The following is a 20,867-nucleotide window of genomic DNA, read 5'->3' on the forward strand; positions in this document are numbered from 1 at the left end:
GGGCTGTGTCCTGCTTTGGTCCTTTACTTTCTACTGCAGTTCTGCAGCTCTGTCTGTGTTGTGGGTAAAAGGGTGGTTAGGTAAGGTGGAAGACAAGCTGAATATGTTTTCCTCTCTACAGTTCTGTAAATCTGTGGCAGTTTTAGACAGCCAGATACACCACATCTACATACACATCCATTCTAGGTAAAGGAAAAGGGTGTATGCAATACACATTAATGTGTTTCTTTCTAAAAGTTTCTCACTTTCTGGGTAACATACAGATAGAAATGCTTATAATCAGCCTGGAAGAAAGTAAGCAGTGTAAACTTCTCGACCATAGGTTCCTGTAAATTGAAATGTCACTTTGCAGATTTGAAGTAGTATAAAAATGGACCTTGTCTTGTATAGAGTGGGACACGTATTTAGTGTTTATAACAGTGCAGTTAGTCTACTGGGTTTAGTGTTTATAACAGTGCAGTCTACTGGCTGTCTTTGAGATACTGAGAGCCCACTGCTGGCAGTTTCAGTGAAAGAGGGCAGTGCTGGAAATGTTCTTGTCTTTTAAAGATTGCCAGGTGTTAATTCTCAGAAGAAAGGATCCTGTATGACCCATTCTGGATGATTCCTTCTCGTTCTAGCTGCAGATGACCACTTTCCTTGCCACTTCAACTTTTCAAATTCAGCTGAGTGAGGAATGATACTGCTCTGCTGCTTCTGGTTTTATCTCTCTTATAGGTCCTCTGAGTCACCACATTCTGAGAAACACTTCTCACTTAAAACAGTTCTATTAAAAAAAAATACAATTAAAGGCTCAGTAGAGATTCCAGTATTTACAAAGAAGGAAGCTTTTTCAGCTTTAGGAGGTTTTCCATAAAAAGGCAGTGACTATTGTCTGTCCAATCAAATCTTCCATAACTGGGCTGGACCCAGAGTTGTTATTGTTTATGAGGAAAAAGATCTGGCAAAACCTGGAAGATCACAGTAGAGAAGTCAAACTTTGCCTGAAATGTCATTGTGTTTTCCTCTGATCCTGTAGTAATTCTGTTGACATCTTATGTTCATATCTTAATCTTTCTTTGTGTTTTTATTTTCCTCACAGGTAATGGTGATGATAAACATTTCCTAAACTGCCTTTATGTTAATCTTACAAGGTTTTTTAAAAGGACTGATATAATGCCTAGGATAAAAACTAACTTTTGTTGCAGATGTTGACAAGCAGTGATAACTGCTCATGTTCCACCAGTTTGTAACAGATATTTTGACCAAATGTAAGGGTTTCTATCTGTTCTTATATAGTTATTGCTATTCCTGGTTACTCACCTGCAGTTGCAAGTTTTTAATATGAATACTATGTCTGTATTGTGTCTACCTTTTGAGGATTTAAGGGTTCTTCCTTTTTTTTTTAAGTAAAATTTTGCATCTTCTCTTTGCAGGACCCAGCTAGGATCCTGAACATAAATAGCAGCAGCAGCAGTAACAGTTTTTCAAAGATCCAGAAGTTAACAAAGGAGCACAAAGAAAAACCTTCTAAAGACTCAAAAGAACAAAAAAGTGCCTTCAAAGAACCTTCCAGGGAACATAACAAATTTTCCAAAGAATCCTCTAAGAAACCCAAAGAAAACAAACCACTAAAAGATGAAAAAATGGTTCCTAAGATGGCCTTCAAGGAACCCAAACTGATATCCAAGGAGCCAAAATCTGAAAATACCCCCATCCTTACCATAACATGTGGGCAGCAGCAAGAAAAGAAGACTCTCACAAAAAGGCCCTCTATGCTGGACGCTGATGAATCTTCTGCAAGAAAAAGAAAAAAACCCAGCTCGGATTCATTATTTAAAAGTTTTCCTACTGCCCCACCACTGATTCTTACTTGTTCAGCTGACAAAAAACAGACAAAGGATAAATCTCAGCTCAAGGTGGGGAGAGTCAAAATTGAAAATGATGCACTGGAAAGGAAGACGCCTTCTCTGCCACCATTTGATGATATTGTAGATCCCAGTGATTCTGACATGGAGGAAAATGTGTCCTCCAAATCTGATGTAAGTGGTTGTTTGGTTTTGCTTAATACTTTACTCAGTACTTACTGAATATTCCCAGACTGCAGGACTGTGCACCAAGTTTGTGTTCATCCCTTTCTTCTTCCTGTCTACTGGCAGGTTGTCCAAACTGAGGGATGTTGATGGCCATGTTCAAACTTATGCTTGTTCTAGTTGAATTGTATTGCCTATTCAAATCTACTCAATTACTAAATGTCAACATTATGACAATGAGCATATGGGAGATATCTATAGACAATATTGCTCTTTTGATGTTCTTTATAAATTAGCATTTCTTTTGAGAGAAAAGGAAATGGACTTCAATGCTTGTATTTCACATTCTAAATCTTTGTTTTCAGGTGTTAGAGAGTTCAGTAAATCCAGGACATGGTTGCAGTTATATAAGAGAGTTACTTATTTTTTTGCTAAAAGAGGCAGTTCTGTCAATTATGCCAGTTTTGTGGAGGAGGAGGAGTTCCTAGAATCTCACTCTGATCAGGAGAATCTATCCCAAGTAGTAGGCTTACCGAGAAGAAAGGCATTCTAATGGAAATTTGCTTTCTTGAAAATATTTGTCTACTGTGCCTGCTCATATGTTTCAAGTGTGATTTGCTGTTTAGTTTTGTGATTAAGACTAGGATTTTAATCATTCGCCTAGCAAACTTTGGTTTTCAGAAGCATCTTTTATAGAGACATCTAGAGAAGGAAGGGCATGGTAGGAGAAGCCTTGTTTGGTGCCATTATTTGTGCTTATGGATAGAGCTGAAGTGTGCATGGTAGAGAGGAATTCTTCCCAGCCTTTCCTGTTAAATTCTCTCGTTTCTCTGTTTCCTGATTTGTGCCTCTGTTATTGCCATCAGATTCATAACCCTGCTTGCCCTCTCTGGAGCAGACAATAAATGCCCTGCTGCATGGGAGGTGTCAGCATTAGGTTTTTACTTTGTAGAAACTTCCCAAGAGGGAGAAGGTAATTTACTTCTGAAGTGACCTTTTAATGACTGGTCCCTCAGGGCATGCAAAGGCTGTAAAATTTAGAAGGTATACAATAGGACAGGCCCTGCTTTACAGCGTGACACTGGGGATACTCTGTGGTTGGAGTGGCATTCTCATTATAGCTTGGAACTTAACCAGTTTGTCTTTAAACCTGAAAATGTACACACTTGTCACTCTTGGTGTGAATTATTCTTCATGTTCTCAAAAAGCTCAATGTTCTATTTTAATTTGTCACTAGCCTTGAGACACGCTATTTATCCTCAGTATAGCTGGCTAGTTAAAATAGATTTTTGGATTTCCTGTTCATTCAAATAAATGCCATGTAGGGGCACATACACTTTTTTTTTCTCTATTTTTTTCAAAGACAGAGGAATTGAGACAAGAAAATCCAATGTAACTGGAATTTTACAAAAGGTTCTGCAGAGGTGTATGCTGTGTAGCAACTTGCAAATAACTGATATGTGGAAGATATCTGGACAGTGGTTGAAACTGATCCTTTTTAGTTGCTGATAGGTGTTTCCCTCTTTGTTGTCTTGCAATCTCTTGCCCACTACCAATGGTATAATGGGAGCACTTCTGTATTTTCCATAGGCTGACACAAATACACTTCCAAAAGTGCATCATCTGTCTGCCGTTGACCTGTAGGACCTAAGGAGTTCCTTAATTCTGTACTAAAGCTAAAAAGCAGATTCAGGGTTTTCTAGGTCTGTAAGCCATTGTTACTGAGAGGGCAAACTGCTGAAGTCCACGCCAAGAGAAGCAAATCCTGCTGGTTTGGGCTCTCATGTATTTTAACGTTGACATACTGGATCATGGTCTTCCGTGACCCAGGTCTTTCATAAGGGGGCCAGTGTGCTCCCCATCTGAATGAGTGAAAAGGATATCTGCCCCTTTTGGACTGTGGTCCTTAAATAAATCAGGTTGAGTATGGCTCCACTCAGTGATGGGATATTATTTAGAAAGTCAGTAATATCCTTAGTTAAAGAAAAACTATCCATGAAACATGGAATAATCCCCTGAGGTGCCTGAGTCACACACTTGGCAAGTGCTGTGGGAGAAAGAGCTGGGCAGCCTGGTTAGTGAATGTCTGCAGAATTTCACAAGGAGTTGTTCCTTCTACATTTTACCACTTTTAACCAGGGAATCTAATGAAAGGTGACCAAGCAGTGTAATAGAGATAATTTTCTGTATGTTGGAAGAAATAGTTTGGACTTTTTTGTATGTATTGGTAAGTTTCCAAGTGTTTCAGGAAACTTTACTGCTAAATCCATAAAGGGTATATCCTATAAACATAATCATATTAAAGGAAAGAAAAAGGTGAGAAGTTGCAATGTTACACAGAGAGCAATGGGAGTAAAAATACGACAATGCTTTTTCTATACAATACCAGTAATTTCAGATCTGTCAAGGCTTCATGATACTAACAAACATAGTTGCCTGAAGCTGGGAAGATGCTTCTTTAGTGTCATATCCTGGCATAATAATATGCTGTAAAATTAAGTGAAATGTTATTTCTTACTCTGATACAGTTACAATGGTGGATATCATAGCCCTGATGAACAAAGAATCTATCATTATTTGGGAGTATATTTGGTAGTATCCAGATTTATTCCTAAGAGTCTTCAAGAAAGCAAAACCACTATACCCAATTCAGCAAATTTAGGTTAGGTATAACAAATTATATTACAAATCAGTACCTAAAAGAAAATTGTTAGAATGCTGCAAAAATACTAACTTCGAGTCAGGTGCATTTTTTCTGTTCAAGTTTTATTTATGACATCGTGCAAACACAATAATACTGTATGAATGGAATGTTCATACATCGGATGTAATGAAATTGTGAATAACTTTGCTAAGAATTTTGAAGTTTCTTCACTACATGGAGTAAGAGATGGTCTCATTCTCAAACACATGTGTTTCAAAATGGTGACTGTTCTCTTTACTGGTATTGCATGTGCATATATTCATATGCATAACTTTACCTATAAAATATGATAAATTTGTAATAAGAGGTGCAATATAGAATGTAGACCTTCCTGCAGAAATAAGTTTCTTACTGTTGTTGGTCACATACAGGATGGTTTTCAGAATTAGAGGTAGTCCATTATCAGTTCTCAATTGTGAAGTTTGGATTTGGGATTTTAAAATAAGGATGACATTCTGAAAAGTCCCTGTGGTAAAGGAATCTTACAAGCATCATTAAACAGAGGTGTTGTTTCACTGGGAAGGTGCTACAGGATGGCAGTGCTGCTGCTCCCCTGACTTCTTTGGATACAGCCTGAGTTCAGTGAATTGGAGTGGAGTGTATCATATCAATCAATGGGTTTGAATTTCAGACAAAAAAGAAGAGCGTGCTCAACGCTTCACAGTACAGGCATCATACTCTACCTAGTTCTGGGCATGCAGACTTGAAACATGGCCTTTGCCTTCATGAGGTAGAGGATGTAGAGTTACAGCACCCCCTGAGAGAGGTGCATTCTTTTTCAGGTCGTTAAGTGTGTCTGCCAATGGTTGATCTTCCCTTGGAGCTGTCCCTTGAAAGTTGCCTTTCAGGCTCAAGACAGGTTAGCATGCTGTTGCCTCGAGGGTATTTCAGAAAGCCAGATACTGTCCTTTGGTGTCCTGTAGTCAGTCAGTCTTCTTTGAGCTTCAGATAGCTCTGTAAAATTCACGGGAAATACAGGGAATCACCCTTGCTTAGTGATAAACTCTCTGCCCTTGCTTAATAGTCTTTCTGTGTGTGACTTAGACCAAAACCATATATGATCATTCCTCTGTGGTCTGTTTGGCATACACTGTAGTGTGGCGCACTGCTGTATTTATTTTAATTTTGTTTTTCTGTTGACTTTGAGCTGTTTGCAAGTGAAACAAATGTCTGTGTTTCTCTTCATGTTGCTTTTTTAAGTGTCACTTTTCAAATACATCCATGAATTAAAGTTTTGGACTTCAGTGTTAGTGATCAACTAGGTATTCAAAGAGCGTGGGGTCTTTTTTGAGTTCGTTTAGAAATCACACATAAAGGCTGAAAAACTATTTTACTGGCTTTGGTATGAAACATACAAAATAAGGTACAGAGTAAAAGCATGCAGATTTATGGTTTTATTGAGGCATAGGCATGTTAACACAGTCCACTTCAAAACTCCAAAGATTTTGCTATTAAATTCAATTACAGGATGTTTTAGTTAATAAAAACTCCACCTGTTTGCTTCCTGTGTGGGACAGTGCAGCAACATGATAAAAAAAAAAGGATTTGACCTTGATTTTGCTGCCAGTCTGAAATATGATGGTGTTCTTGTAATATTTGTGTGAGCTGCAAGCTGGTGTATGAGATATATGAGAAATACAGAATTTTGGATGTGAGTGAGGCATTTTCCATGGTTGGAGCTGCCTCTTTTAAGCCGTGGAGCTATTTCAGAAGGGATGCTCAGATACTTCTTGTTTGGTTAGTGCTGGTTTTGCTTGGATGGGTAAGAAGAAAAAATGTTACCTGGTTGTTGGTGAAGTTGCTGCACCAGGAAGGCACAAAGGAGATAGGGCAGATCATACATACCTGCTCAGGTATTAAATATTCTCCATGTATCTCCAGTTGTAGAGAACTGAATAACAACTCTTTGAGTCTGCCATGCATGACAGTGGTTTGGTGGATTCTTTAGACAGTCCATGTGTCTCTGTTGGATGAATTTATTCTGGTGTGATTATTTTGCCTGTACATGTCACTGCATTAGTAATGGTAGCAGCCTTTTGCCTTGTCAAAACCTATGGAAATACAATCTGAGCAGAAATGCATGCTAGGAAAATGTGACAGCTCAGGGGTAAGTTTCAATAATTAAGAGTGGAGCACATTAGTGGATCTTTTGCCTTTAGGAAAAAATCCCATCTCCTTCTCAGGAAGGCCTTTACAGAATAATGAAAATACAGTAGAGATCACACAGACTATGCCTTTGTACTTAATTAACTGCTTGCATGTCCTAAAGCAGCCTTAGAGTATGAGTACATTTTTAAAGGAATCCATAAAATGCTGCTTTCAATCTGGCACATGGTGAAATAATTTGACTATTGCAAAAGTGGAAGAACATTTTGAAAACCCCCATGGTCTTGTAAAACCTCCAGACCCTTGTTAGCTGAAAAAGCCTACTTTCTGCCAGGGCTTAGAGCCAAAGTCAAAGCTTTTTCAGGTAGTATTTAAAGTCAGAAGGAACAGTAGTGAGATAGAGCTCCATGTGCCGTTTTCATGTAATTACCAAAGGTTAAAAAAAAAAAGGAGAAGATAGGTTTTATTTTATTTGTGAAACTGTGACTCTCAAGATGTTTAATGATGCAGAACAGGGTTAATACTGATCATGTCCTTCACTGCAGACCAGGCCCTGTGGGTTTGCAACTGTCATATCCTTACATTCTTTACTTTTTGCATGATAATTAAATGTCTTTTTTGTTTGTTTGTTTCTAGTCCAGGAATTAATGCTGCTCTTAAACCATGCCAGCCACTCATGTGGTATTGTTGGACATAGTACTCCTGTGTCGAGGAGGTAGTTCAGTTGTCACAAATAGGTAAATATTGTACAATGTGAGGTGTTGCCATCCAGACACATCCTCAGAGAGAAATAGTGGCCAGAGATAATCAGACCTCTTTAGAGATGTGGCAGTAGGCACAATTATGTTCTGTGGCCATTAGCATCTACTGTAGTATGGCCCCATTCAGTTGGTATACTTAGCCTGTGTTAATTAGGTGTTACTATGCTAAAATGCTATGAAAAATGCTTTGCCTTCACCCACAAAAGCCTAGGTGCATATTAGGCTGTTCTGTATATGGTGAGATGAACTATTGCTGAATGAGGAAGCAGCATGAGAGACAAGTAGAGATCCTCTGGGCAGCAAGCTCAAACATTAAAGCAAGATAGTTTTGTTAGCAGTGTGTTTGGAAATCACTGGCTTGCAGAAATGTTAAGAATTTAGAAATAAAGCAGTGGAGACAAACTCTTGTAGATACGATTATATGTTCAGGTTGCAAAAGTAATCTTATGAGAGCCATGACATTTTGTATTCTTGAGGCAAAGTCTGTTTGGGCTTTTTTTAGTTTTAGGCAATGTCACGTTTTGACCACAGAAGTAACATTAATCATTATTAAGCTACTAGTACAGGCTTCAGTATTTTAGTTCATTTGAAAGTGTTGACTACATCTGCTTCATTGTGACTACTCACATGAAACTCAAATTTTTGCATCAATGCAGTTTTGAATTGGGGCCATATTTTCTATGTTTTAGCACTGGAAATCCTGTTCACCTGCTATGCTGCAAAAGTAAGGGTTTTAATTGGTTATGTGCAGTGCCAATACTTTAATTGTTTGGGCGGGGGGGGGGAGGGGAAGTTTGTGGCATAAAAAGACTTTGTCTCATGTCCATTAAAGTAATGACAATTTCAAGAGGCCAAGGTGGATTGCAGTCAAAATAATAAAATATTAAAGACAGGATATTTTATTTTAATCATAATGAAGTGAGATCTTCTTGATTGGGATTTTATTGCTTCGAAGTTGCTTTATCTATCTACTTATATAAATTGTGTTGTGATCGGGAAGAATGGCTTCACATAGTTAAAATAAAATCCAACATCTGTTAGTTACCAGCTGGCATTTTACCTACAATAGCTAGATCTATTCAAGGCTTTTATGCTCTTTTATGTTTTATGTGGAACCAGTAAGTTTACAGTTCTTTTTTGGGGGGCAAAAATGGCATGGTTTACTCATGTATTTTTGAAAGTTTGCTGCCAAACTCTCCATGAAATTCATTAGATAATTTTGTTAACTCTTCCCATTCAGAGGCTTGTACTCTGGTGATGACTGACATGAAGTCTCCAGGAGACACCATAATTACACGATTTAATTTTTATATTTTAAGGACTCAATAATCTCCTGAAGTTTAAATGTTACTAACACAGGATAAAGGCTGCTTGAGCTTACTATTGCAGTGAGTGTGTACCCTGTCTCATGCCTGTGCAGAAGGAATGACAGTCTGTTGCCTACTGATGAGGGAGGGACTGCTGTTCACCTCCCTGTGCTGTGGAGCCCTGGGGTTGTGCTGGGTGTTTGGCACTGCAGAGGGATGCTGGGGGGCCCTCTTGGAATGGGCAAGGGGTGCTTCTGATAGACATCGTTTTCCTGGCCCAGACTCCGGGATGGTGTTGCCTGTGTGTCACTGTTCTTCCAGTATCGAAGTGTGCATGTGAGCCTGGTACAGGAAATAAATAAAAGCAGATGTAATCAAGCATTTTTCATTCTTGCCCTCTGTGTGGCAGCTGCCTTTCCCTCTTGACAACATTATCCACTCCTCTGCCAGGCAGCTATTGTTGTTTAAGGGAAGTGTCATACCTACAACCAGTTTTATTAATATTTTGAGTGTTCACTGAAGGCGGTTCTAGATCACCACATCGGCAATAGAAAACTTGTTTAAGAATGTTGGTGTGAATTTGTGTTAACTCACTGAGTCATTATTCATTAGTACTGTTTTGACTTAGTCAATTCCTCAGTACAGCTTACATTTTTTGTTAGAAAAAGATGACACTTTTTCCTACCAAAACCAAAAACCAACCAAACCAAACCCAAAAAACCCAAAACCCAAAAAAGCTTTGAGTGAAACATCCAGCTCTGTTAGTATTTAAACCTAACATTTTCTGTTGAAGGCTTCTAAGCAGGCTGTCATCTTCCCTTGAAAATAGAAATCTTTAGAAAATAAAAATGCGTACTTTGTGCTTCCTCTGGGATTGTGTATGTTGGTGGGGTCTCTAGTGCCCCTCTCTGAGCAGCAATATCTCGTGCCATTCATTCCCACTGGGGCTGAAAACAAGTAGATGCATGTAGCTTTGGTGATCAGATTCCTTTGTTGTAACACTGTGCAGTTGTGAAGGGACCAAGAAGTTTGGTAATTAATGTCTTTGTCATAATGAAAATGGCAGTCCTTGCACATGTGTAGCACAATAAGATAGGGCTGCCTGAGTCCAGAACATGTATGTAGGGTTTTTCAAACCTACATGTTACATGTTCTTGCTGTGGGTAACTTTCATGAAGGAATTGCTTACTGTGTACTTAATGTGTTGCAAGCCATCTGGCAAATGTAAGGAAGTGATGCTCTGAGTTGTAAGAATTAATGTTTCATGCAGCAGAGTTAGAAGATAAGGATAAATGGAGCTATTTACACTTCACAGAATCGGTTTACATATCTTCAGAACTGGTATCATCATCTCAGGGCGACATGAAAGGAGACTTTAAAGGCAACTGATAATAAGTACCCCATCAGCAGCAGAGCTGTGTTTTGTTGCTGACGTTAACAGGCAGGCAACTCCACCGGTGCCTGAGCTCCCCAAGGAAAGATGACTCGCACATCATGGGATGACAGGAACTGGGGCCAGCAGTAGCTGGATCAGTGCCTCAATACTGATTACCCCAATCAGAAAACCATTGCAAAATTTATGCTGTTTAATATCATACTTGGTGAACAGTTTTGATTAGGACAGAAGTAAACCAAGTGATTTTGCTGCTCTGGGTGAGGTCATGTTAGGTATTACCTAAATAGTGGGAGGAGATTACATACAGTAACCTGTTTGTGTTTCATTATACGAATTATCGGCTGCAAAAGTAATGTCTAAACTGTGGCAGGAAAAGAAGTAGATACAGGCTGTGACAATTTTAGTTTCTTTCAGTATATGAATGATATTTTTCCATTGCCCATGCTGCTTTAGTGGATTTTAGTTATTACAATGCAGCTTTATTCTGTTGATGAAAAGGATGCAGTTTCAAGATAGTGCTTATTGCATTGTGTCTTCTACAGGAAGAGTAAAATATCTTCAAGTAAAATGCCATGGTCTGAGTATTCTGGACAATAACAATTCAGTTGCAAAGTTACTTGGGTTCAATGCAGGAAAACGGCAGAGGAGGAAGCCATTCTTGTTGGTCTTGGTGGCTTAAATTTGCTTTGGGAGAGGACTAGTAAGAGTAAATAAAATTTTGCATGTTAAATGTTACAATTTTAGCTAAAGGAAGCAGTTGGTAGATGAGACGGTTCAACTTGATTTGTTTGTGCCATATACAATGGTTTTGATCCTTTGAACACTGTAAAACTCAAGATTGATGTGGGTTGTCCTACCTGAGATTTTATTTTAGCCAGTATTTCCAATAATGTAGTTATAGCCCAATATTTTTAGTAACTTCATTCAGTGGTTAAAGTACCTATTCAGATAACTGTCAATTACATTACAAATGCATTACACTACATTAATTATAATTTGAGATTTGAGTTAAATGTTATTTAAATATAAACAAATACCAGGTTTTCTTATTTTTGAAAGAGATTTTCTTTGTTGTGTGTTGCAATCTTATGTCTTATGAAACAGAAGCACAACTGTTAATATAAAGCTCAGATTGCACTATCAAAAACTTATTTTAAATCAGAGAAGCAGAGATAAGGAGTTTTAAATAAGAATCACTTTTTGTAGTATTCTTTTTGTAAAAGTACTTGTGTAGGCAAAGTTACAGCAAGCAGATGTGTCAGCTGTAAATGGTAGAGGACCGATAAGACAACAGAAATCTGCTCTGTGGGTTTTTTCTCAGAGAATCAGTGTTGCATGATCTGTGTGTTTATAATATGGGTGATCTTTTGTGAAAACACTAGACAAACACATGACATTATCGCAGAGTGAGTGCTTAGGAAACATCTTATCAGATGTCTCAGATCTTCTATAGAAAAAAATGTCTCTAGAGCATTTTGTTGCCAAACATGACATCTAAAAACCATTGTTCAGTTTACAGTATCACAAGATTGACTAAAAGTTACAACATTTTGAAAAATAGTTTGAGGAGTTGAGTTTTGTTTTGTTTTAGAGACTTGAGAATTTTTTAGGGGACAACATACATTTTTGTATTTTTCTCTCTACAGCTTTTCACTGGAACTGGAATGCACAATAAATAAAAGCTGAGGTTTTCAGATAATCATTTAAATCCCACAAGTTAAGTTTGATGGAAAAGTAAATACAATGAAGCTTACTGTAAAACTGACAGGGCCAGCAAAGATTTACACTTGATCTCTCTGTAGTTTATAGTTAAATTTTGAACAATTCGGTTTTCTGGGACGTGAGTTCAAGAGCCTGTGAGCCTGTGCAGCATGACTTCAGGAAAAAAAAGCTGTTCTTTTTCAAATGTTTAGGTCTGTATTTACTTGATTTTTATGACTTTGACAAGCTTTCCACATAGTAAAGTTTTAGTGTAGGGTCATGCTGGGAGTGTTCGACAGAGCTACATAAGAATAGAGGGGAATTGTGGTGAATTGGTAAAGTCTCTGAGTACCTGCTGAGAAGACCAAATTTCTAATGTGGAGAAGTGTACCATAGTACATAATTATACCCATAAAAGCAGTTTTACATGTAGATGGTTCTTCAGTTGCTCCTTTTGTTAATAGGAGTATGTGAATTCCTGACATTAAAACCTCATATCTCGGAGAATTTAGGTGAACCACCTTCCTGCTGCCCCAAAAGTGACAGCAAACTGTCTGTTTAATTTCCCAGACAGTGAACTGGGTATGCATCAGCATCTGTCCTTCTCAGTGCTGATACGTGACACAGGGCACAGTAGATAAAATAGAGCAAGGGAATCAGGAAGTCTTGGCTTCCAACACAGCAGCTGTAGGGGCTGGCCAGAACAACTACCACCTATCTTCTAACATTATTAATCCCGTTAGAGCAGAAGATGTAGATTAGTTGAATGAAACTCTCACCTTGGCTTTAATGCCTAGACTGAATTTTCTGGTTTGTATTTAGTACTAAAGTTGAAGTTAGACCTTCTTTCCAAAGCACATTTCCTTCATTGGCTTAAGATAGCTTTGTTTATAGAATATGTGGAAGTTCTCAAAGGGAAAGTTTAAAATGTTAGGTCAAACTCTCAGAAAATCGATATCAGATTATTGCTTGTCAGCTTAATTTGGCCTTTCCACAGTTAAAGAAGTACAGAGGGACAGTTGCCATCCTCTCATCACAGGGCTGTCATGCCACTGAGCTTATAAAATGAGCAATGTTCTTCAAACAAGTGATTTATTTAGCATATCTTCATCTTATATCATTTGGCCTCATTTTTTTTTTCCATATAATTCAGACTGTATGGAATACAAAACTGTTAAATTCCCCATGTTGTGCTGCTCATACTTTATCAATTCTTCACAAATATTGGTGTCTTTTTGGACATTTTTGGGAAAATGCGGTCTAAATAACACAGTGGTTAGTGCCAGTTTTCAAAAGCCTTCATATAACCCTGTCTTTGCCATCATTGCCTACATATTCAGGACAGTCTTTATCCTTCTTGGTTAGGCTTATCTGATGAGAACTTCCATCAGTTTGCCTCTCATGTTTAAGGACCGTGTTCATACTCATGTGACCATACCCATTCTTAGTTTATTTTATCCTTAGTTCACTCATTATCTTGTAGTCATGAAATCCATGGAAACTGTAGTATTCAGCTGTTCTACAAGACAAACCTTGATCTTCCCTCCTGTACTTTTTTGCTTGCTTTACTATGTGTCTGCCACTCTTTCCAGTAAGATATTTTCAGCAAAAATACCCTACAGGTTACAGAACAATCTTCACTAGTGCTTCATCTTTCAGTTTTATTGTACAGTGTTCTGCAAAAGAATTTTTTTATCTGCATTTTTTTAGCTCAGTCTCCTGTGCATGAATCTTCTCTAAGTGTTGAGTATTTGTGAGTTTTTATGTTAGCATTGTCTCAATTCTTTTTTTTTATCTATAAAGGTAAAATAAAATAGGTTCATAAAAATAGAAGGAAAAGGATTTTATTTCAAAATTAGATACATGTTTCAGTAGGACAGTCTCTAAGGAAATGCAAATCCCACTTCATCCAGTGCAGTTGTTCAGAGGAAAGAGTTGCTAATTTTCAATTAAGGTACTTTCTGGATGCTACATTTTAAGTGAAGGATATGTTTCAAATTCAAAGAATCACAGACTGGTTGATGTTGGAAGGTACCTCTGATTGTCATCTGGTCTACCTGCCCTCTTCAACCAGGGCCACTTTGAGCTGGGTGACCAGGACCCTCTCTAGATGGGTTTTTTTTTAATATCTCTTAAGGAGGGAGATGCCAAAATCACCCTGTTCCCATGAGTGGTTACCCTCACAGTGAAAAGCTGTTTTATGATGTTCAGTGGTGTCGCGGGTTCGGTTTGTAACCGGGCGGAAACACCAATTTAGTGTAGTGGTTTGGTCCAAAATACTCATTACTGTTTATCTGCTGTGAGATAAGAATTAGGAGAAATGCAAAACAGGCACCAAACTTGAAAGAATATAAAGAAGTTTATTAACAGACCTAAAAGAAGAAGGAAAAAAAAATTATACCACCTTCAGAACTCTCCTCCTCCCCCCACCTTCCTCCCTTCTCCCACTGACATTGTAAAAAAACAACCCTTAAGATGTTCAGTCTGTTTACCACTTCCATAATAACCTTGTTCAGTCCATTTAGAAAGAGAAGTCTCTTCTTGCTCATGCTATGAAAACATTATCACAACGAGACAGCCGCCCACTTCCAAATATTGTTCAGTCCATTTAGGAAGAGGAGTCTCTCTGCCTGCGTGTGAGTCCTTTCCCCCGACTTGCAGCTTTTCCCGCAACTGCTTTCGAGGGTCCACTCTTGAAGTTTTCTGGGGTACAATTTTAAGGTTGAGCCGTTCAGAAACAAAAACAGAGGCCCTTCTCCTTCCCTGGGAGCAAAGGGTTTTCATCATCTTCATCGTTAGGACTATCTCTGGGAGCATCTCTAGGAACTGAGGTTTTCTCCTTTCCCATTTGGAGCAAAAGTCCTCATCAGGTTCATCTCTAGGGACTGAGGTTTTCTCCTTTCCCATTTGGAACAAAAGTCCTCATCTGGTTCATCTCTACGGACTGAGGTTTTCTCCTTTCCCGTTTGGAGCAAAAGTCCTCATCTGGTTCATCTCTCCCTGTCCAAACTTCTCATGAAATTACAGCTGCGTCAGCATCTGCCTATCTCAGCGCAGGTGCTTTTGCTCACGAGTTGAACACTCCACCCCCCAGATCTTCATGAAATTACAACAGAATACTCTGATATATCATAGCTTCACAAGAGAATTTCAGCTTTAAGCATCTCCTCTCTCTCTTCCCTCAGGTTTTCAGCTCTTCACAGCAGTAAAAGGGTTAATCTCACCTCGGCCTTGCAGCTTTGCAGCTGGAATGTTGAATTTTTCTTATCGCAGTGGAGAGGGGGGAGAGCCGAGCCGCTCCGGCTGCTCGCGGCAAGGCAGTGGGGGGGGGGTTCCATGGCTGGAACAGGTCCATGGCTCCAGGATGGCCGTGGCCCGGCCCGGCCTGGCCCAAGCAGGGCCTGGCCGGGCCCGCTGGCCCCCACACGGGGCCCGCAGCCGCCTGTGCCAGCGCCGGAAACGAGAGAGAGCTTGGAGGGGGAGTTTGCCTATTCTTAAATGTGGATCACAGAGGTGATCACAACTTTAAGTGGCTTAGAGAATTGTCCATATTCAAACTGGCCAGCTGATAGGTTCTATCAGTTCCCAGAGGAAACTGTAAGCACCCCTTAGCAAGGACGTCCCTTCCGGGACTATGCTTGCTAACCTATGACAAGTGGGAACCTCTTGTGTGAGCTACAGATAGGTTGAATTATTCTACTAAAAGCTGAGCTCACTGATAGGGCGCTTAAGAGGCAGTAGAAGCTGTAAGTACAGGAGTCCTGTTAGGGAAGAGAAGAAGTATTGTCCTGCTGGGAGCATGTTCCTCCTCCCAGAAATTCTAAATTTGCACAAAGTGGAAGCAATGCTCAGCTATATAAGTAGTTTCAAGTGTATAGACTTCTCAGTGTGTATAGCACTGGGAAACTTACGTCTTTAGACTATCATGCATAAAAAAATAAGAAATATGTGGACTGATATGAAATGAGATATTGCTACACCACTTAATGTTTACTTCAAGAAACAATTTGTAAGCTTCCTTCAAGAATGGTTCAGGGAAAGGCAAGAAAAACCATTGTCAACAACATACATATAGATGTCTTCTATTTCTTGATGTAAGAATTAATAAGGGGCTTGAAATGATGGGGGTTATTTTTAGAGTCACAGAATCATAGAATATCCTTAGTTGGAGGAGACCCACAAGGATCATCTAAGTCCAGCTTCTGGCCCTGCACCAGACAGCCCCAAGAATTTGTACACATTGGAACAAACATGAAATATTACAGAAACAGATCTATTATATCCTTTATCATAAACAAGTGGGTTTGCCTGAAAGTTTTTTGCAGTTCAAGAGCGAGTTGTTGAATTACTTGTAAAAACAGACAAGAATTTGGAAATGGCAGAGAAGTTAAGTGATTTAGAAAAATCACTGGTAAAAAGGATACCTTTTCAGGGAAAACTTGGGCTAAAGAAAATTGCCTTCTTTTGCTGAACAGTTTCAAAGCACAGGATCCCTCAATCAAGCCTAATAAAGAAGTCACTGTCTCCTGTGCATCACTGTGAGAGCACTAAAACAAAGTAGATTGTCGAAGAATGTCAAAGATAAATCATATCGGGTCATTGCACTAATGAACAGTTTGGGCCCAAACTCTCGTTAGCGTGTCTGTAGAAAGAGAAAACTGGTAAAACAGGAAAAGGCCATAGGAGAAAAGCTCTTCCCTGATACTGTCTTAAACTTTTATTGTTGAAAGACATACTTTAGCTAATTTCAGACCCATTGAAAAATTAAGTATTTGGTGATTGGGAACCAGGGGATAAGAGTAGAAAGCCCAAGTGTGTAAAGCAATAAATAACGAAGTCCTTCGGATAAGAACCTGTAAAACTGTCAAAAAGCATTGCTTAAGTGACAAAAGACACCCTCTGTTAACTAGAGGCATGGGTGCTATTGGCACTAATCCACATTCATATATGGAAGGCATATTTTTAGTTTCTTCTGAAAAGGCAAGTCTTTTCTGTTAATAACATTCATTCTTAGCTTAAAAGCAACTGTTTCCTCTGGGTGCGCTCTCACCCAGATTTCTCAGTCAAAAAGTGAAGGTTTCATTTCCAATACTGAATAGTTTTAATATTTATGCTAATCCGTATTTCTTGAAATAAATTTTCAGATAGGGTTGTTCAAGGAAATAATGTAAATAGTTTTAAAAGTTATTAGGAACCCTTTTAAAATATGTATGGATGATGATATGTGTTTCATAAGGACTTTCTGTGGTTTAACTTCTCAAAGTGATCTTGCTAAAGCAGAGCAAAATTTTTACCAGGAAAACATATAACTTTATGTGTATTAATATTCATTTGTTCTTGTGATACTGACCAAGTTAGTTAATGCTGGGAGAAAATTTTGACATGGAGCAATTTCACTCATATTTTCAGCCCTTGTAATGAGACTAGGCCTTTTCCCCTTTTTTCATTTCAAGTAAACTGGTTAAAAAAGAAAGTAGTGAAGTTTTACTAGTGAAATAGTCTCTGCATCTATGTGATTTTTTGATTTTTAGAATGTTAGCATTTGAAAGCTGAATAGTATAGTCTTTTAGTGTTTTCTATTTTTTTAAGGGAATGGATCTTCAGTAAGTTGACATTCATGTTGAAGTTAATAAAGGAAAAATACAGTTAATGGAAATCTGCAGAAACCAGTTCTCAGCTTGTAATTTTGTTGCAAGAAGCAGAAATTGACAGATAAACCAGATGTATAAGAGTAGCCTGAAGCTAGAAGACTGAACTTAGTTTGGTTTGCTTAGTTTGCTGACGTCTTTAAAGTTTGCATTGACTCTTGTTCTTCATCACTGCGTCATCTGCTTTATATCATCCATGATTATTTTACAGCTAAAAATCTTGTAAGGTTTTACAGAAACTCAGGAAGGAAAAAAAAATTTTTTTGAAAAGTACATGATTTTTGGAGCAGTGTCAAGTGATGCTGCAGTGTGTTTCAAAAAGGTCTGATGCTGTAGACCATGTGAGAATCTCTCTCAGTACACTGAAGTGGGTTGTGTTGCTGGTTGGGTTTGGTTTTGTTGCACAGGGCTGATTCAGTTGCACATAAGTGGCATACACCCACACAGTCAGGTATGGAGTTTGTATTTTGACTCTGTGAGAACTGGAGCTGGTGTTAATTTAAGGAGAGCAGATGTTAATGGTTTTTTTCTCAAGCATTCTGTTGCCCAAATAGGCACCTCTCATCCTGAGAAAAGGCAACAAAAGGCAGTAAATCTGCCCCCTCTGTTATAAAGGGCAACAATAGATTGATTTATGGAGAAAAAGCAGCTGTTAGCCTTAGGTAGCCTGTGTGTGTGAAAACTGAGTTTTACAGACTGGATATTTCTGCTGTCATTTTTGAGAACAATTTAGTTCTGTCTGAATTATAAGGCAAGGAGAGTCAGAAAATGTTTGTTAGCCTGGATAACACATCACGGTAACGCAGTTGTATAAAATTTAAAGTGTAAGCTGGTTTTCTTTTCAATAGTAGATGTTTAGACCATTATTTCCTAATCTGATTTTCACTGTTCCTTCTGTATGGCCACTATGTTTTGTGTTCTCAGTTAGCATCCCCTCTGCCCACATACCAGATTCATACTTTGTCTCACGTACACAGATGAGTGTGCAAGTGTGTACCACTGAGTCTGGGAGTCAGCCAAAAAGTATACGGAAACATGCAACCTGGCAGCAGGAATGAAGACTCTCCAGTACTGCCCTCATAAGCCATAAACACTGAGCAAAATACACAGAATTTTTCCATGAAGTAATAGGACTTTCTCATGAATTTTAAAGATAACTTTACACATTTTAAACAAAAGTAGGGAAAAAAATGTGTAGAACTGTTTGTTAAATAATATACACTGATTTTAGTGACCCTGTTTAAAAATTTGGTTCTCTTTTTAGTTGGTAAAATCTAGATCATTTCTCTTTGTAACTAGGCATACCTTCTGGTCAATCACATTTACAATCTGCAGAGTTTTGATACATATGGAAACTGTTAGGATTAGCAGAAATTCAGTAACAGCATAAAAGTTTAATTTGAATCCCTATACTAAGACTTACTTTCTAAGGGACATGAAAGAAAACTGAGGGCATTTAGTGTGGTCTGCTCAGGTCTTTTGTTTTTCAATTCCACAATGTCATTGCTAACTTGAAAAATGTTGTGTCTGCCGTATGACAATGACAGAGATGCCTTAGGTTCATTATAAACTCATTTCAGCTCTCATGTTGTATAATCTTTCAAACAAGGCATTGGAAACTTCTTGTTAGGCTTTAGCAGTTAGACATGATGTAGTAGTGTGTATGTATGGTGAGTGCAATAGTAATTTCAACAATGTTTGCCTCACTGACACCTGAAATAAAGGTCTTTGAGTATTATTTGGCCCCACAGTTCTTTTTTCTTGACAGAACACTTTAGGCAGTAACTAACGTAAGAGGGGTTTTTTTTTGGCAAAAAAATGTTTCTTAAAATGTTATTTATTTTCTTTTTTTTTTCTTTTAAGTCTGAACAGCCCAGTCCTGCCAGTTCCAGCTCCAGTTCCAGTTCCAGTTTTACACCATCTCAAAACAACAGACAACAAGGTACCAATAAAGGAAAAGAAATTGAACGGAATGTGTGAAATGAAGGGGCCAATAGAAACAGAATCATGGCATCTCATTACCTCTTTTCTCCTGTGTTTCACTGCCTGAACTGGCCACAGTTTTGATTTAGAGACTTTTCTGCAGTTGTTTTCAGATGTGGCTGTAAGGGCAAAATAAAAGGAGAGAGAGAAACTGTGAATCTGAGAAAAGGGTGTGAATATTGGTTGTTTTGAAGGGCTAAATACTTGCCAGTCACTTAACAGATGCTAAAACCGAAAGAGCAGCTCTTTCGGAATTGTCCTTCTGCAGGGTTAGCTGGCATGGCACCTGGCTCTATCTGAAGCTCTGGAAGAGTGTGGTTTCCCATGGGCAGCCAACAGAATCCCACAGATGTGTTTATGTAGACCCTTTCAAAGGCTGTGATTGTCCCATACTACTGGGAAGTTTTAAGAGCATACAGTATTTACTTCAGATACATGGCAGGGAAGGATGATGGTTAGACTTAAAGTTTGCATTTTGGTTTTCTGGCTAATGATTTCAGTTTACTTGAAACTCAGTAAAGAATGCATTTTTTTTCCTGGGGGCTTTGCCAAGGCATGTTTTCTATAAAGAACTTGATATTCGTTCTCCATGATCTATTAAACTACTTAGTTCCTGGTTGGCTTCTTTCCCTGGTTTAGAAGATTGTACAACTGATACATTCTTAATGAGCTTTTGTTTTGTTCTTTGGATAGGGAACATTAAAAAAGCAGCCTTTGACTAAACAAATTTGTTTGTTTTAGCCATTTGTATTCTTCAGTGGTAGACTCTATTTAGGGTTATGGCAATACATTAGTACCTCAGACACACTGATTTTAAACAGATTGTCACATCATGCATATCTGTCCTTCTGCCTTTCTGCAGGTGGCTGGTACTGATTGTCTAATGTTTTCTGGCAGTGTTACTCCATGCAAAAGAAAGCAAGAGCTGAAGTGAAGTGTGGTAATGACTGGTTTCAGGCAGTTGATTTTTACCTAAGAGTAAACAGATACACTTCCTGCTGAACCCCCATTTTTGTTCTCATGAAAACCTCCTTAGTGGCGTCACCTGTCCATTATAAGCCAAGTGACTTGGATACCCACTTCTGCATCTGTTGTCTTTTGCTGGGGACAAACTTCTTGACTTAGTGGTTTCTTCTGAGCAGACGGTCCCATCCATCTCTTCAGGATCATATGTGACATATCACAGATTGTCTTTCAGTTCTTTATACGTTCTCTAGAATAGATGGGACATTTGTCCTCTGATGTGACC

At 38.5% G+C, this 20,867-nt stretch overlaps 1 protein-coding gene across 1 annotated transcript in view; it reads left to right on the forward strand.

Moving 5' to 3' along the window:
* The window catches only part of MLLT3 (MLLT3 super elongation complex subunit), a 58,907-nt gene that overhangs the window by 18,847 nt on the left and 19,193 nt on the right, over window positions 1-20,867 (forward strand). The window contains exons 3-4 of the mRNA XM_042012949.1: window positions 1,416-2,021; window positions 19,499-19,577. Coding sequence (XP_041868883.1) covers window positions 1,416-2,021; window positions 19,499-19,577 — 685 coding nt within the window. The remainder of the gene's footprint in view (window positions 1-1,415; window positions 2,022-19,498; window positions 19,578-20,867) is intronic.

This window comes from Corvus kubaryi, unplaced genomic scaffold (assembly GCF_017639235.1).
Source record: "Corvus kubaryi isolate FWS band 111438036 unplaced genomic scaffold, C.kubaryi_AGA036_p1.0 split1-37296, whole genome shotgun sequence".
Lineage (NCBI taxonomy): Eukaryota > Metazoa > Chordata > Aves > Passeriformes > Corvidae > Corvus > Corvus kubaryi.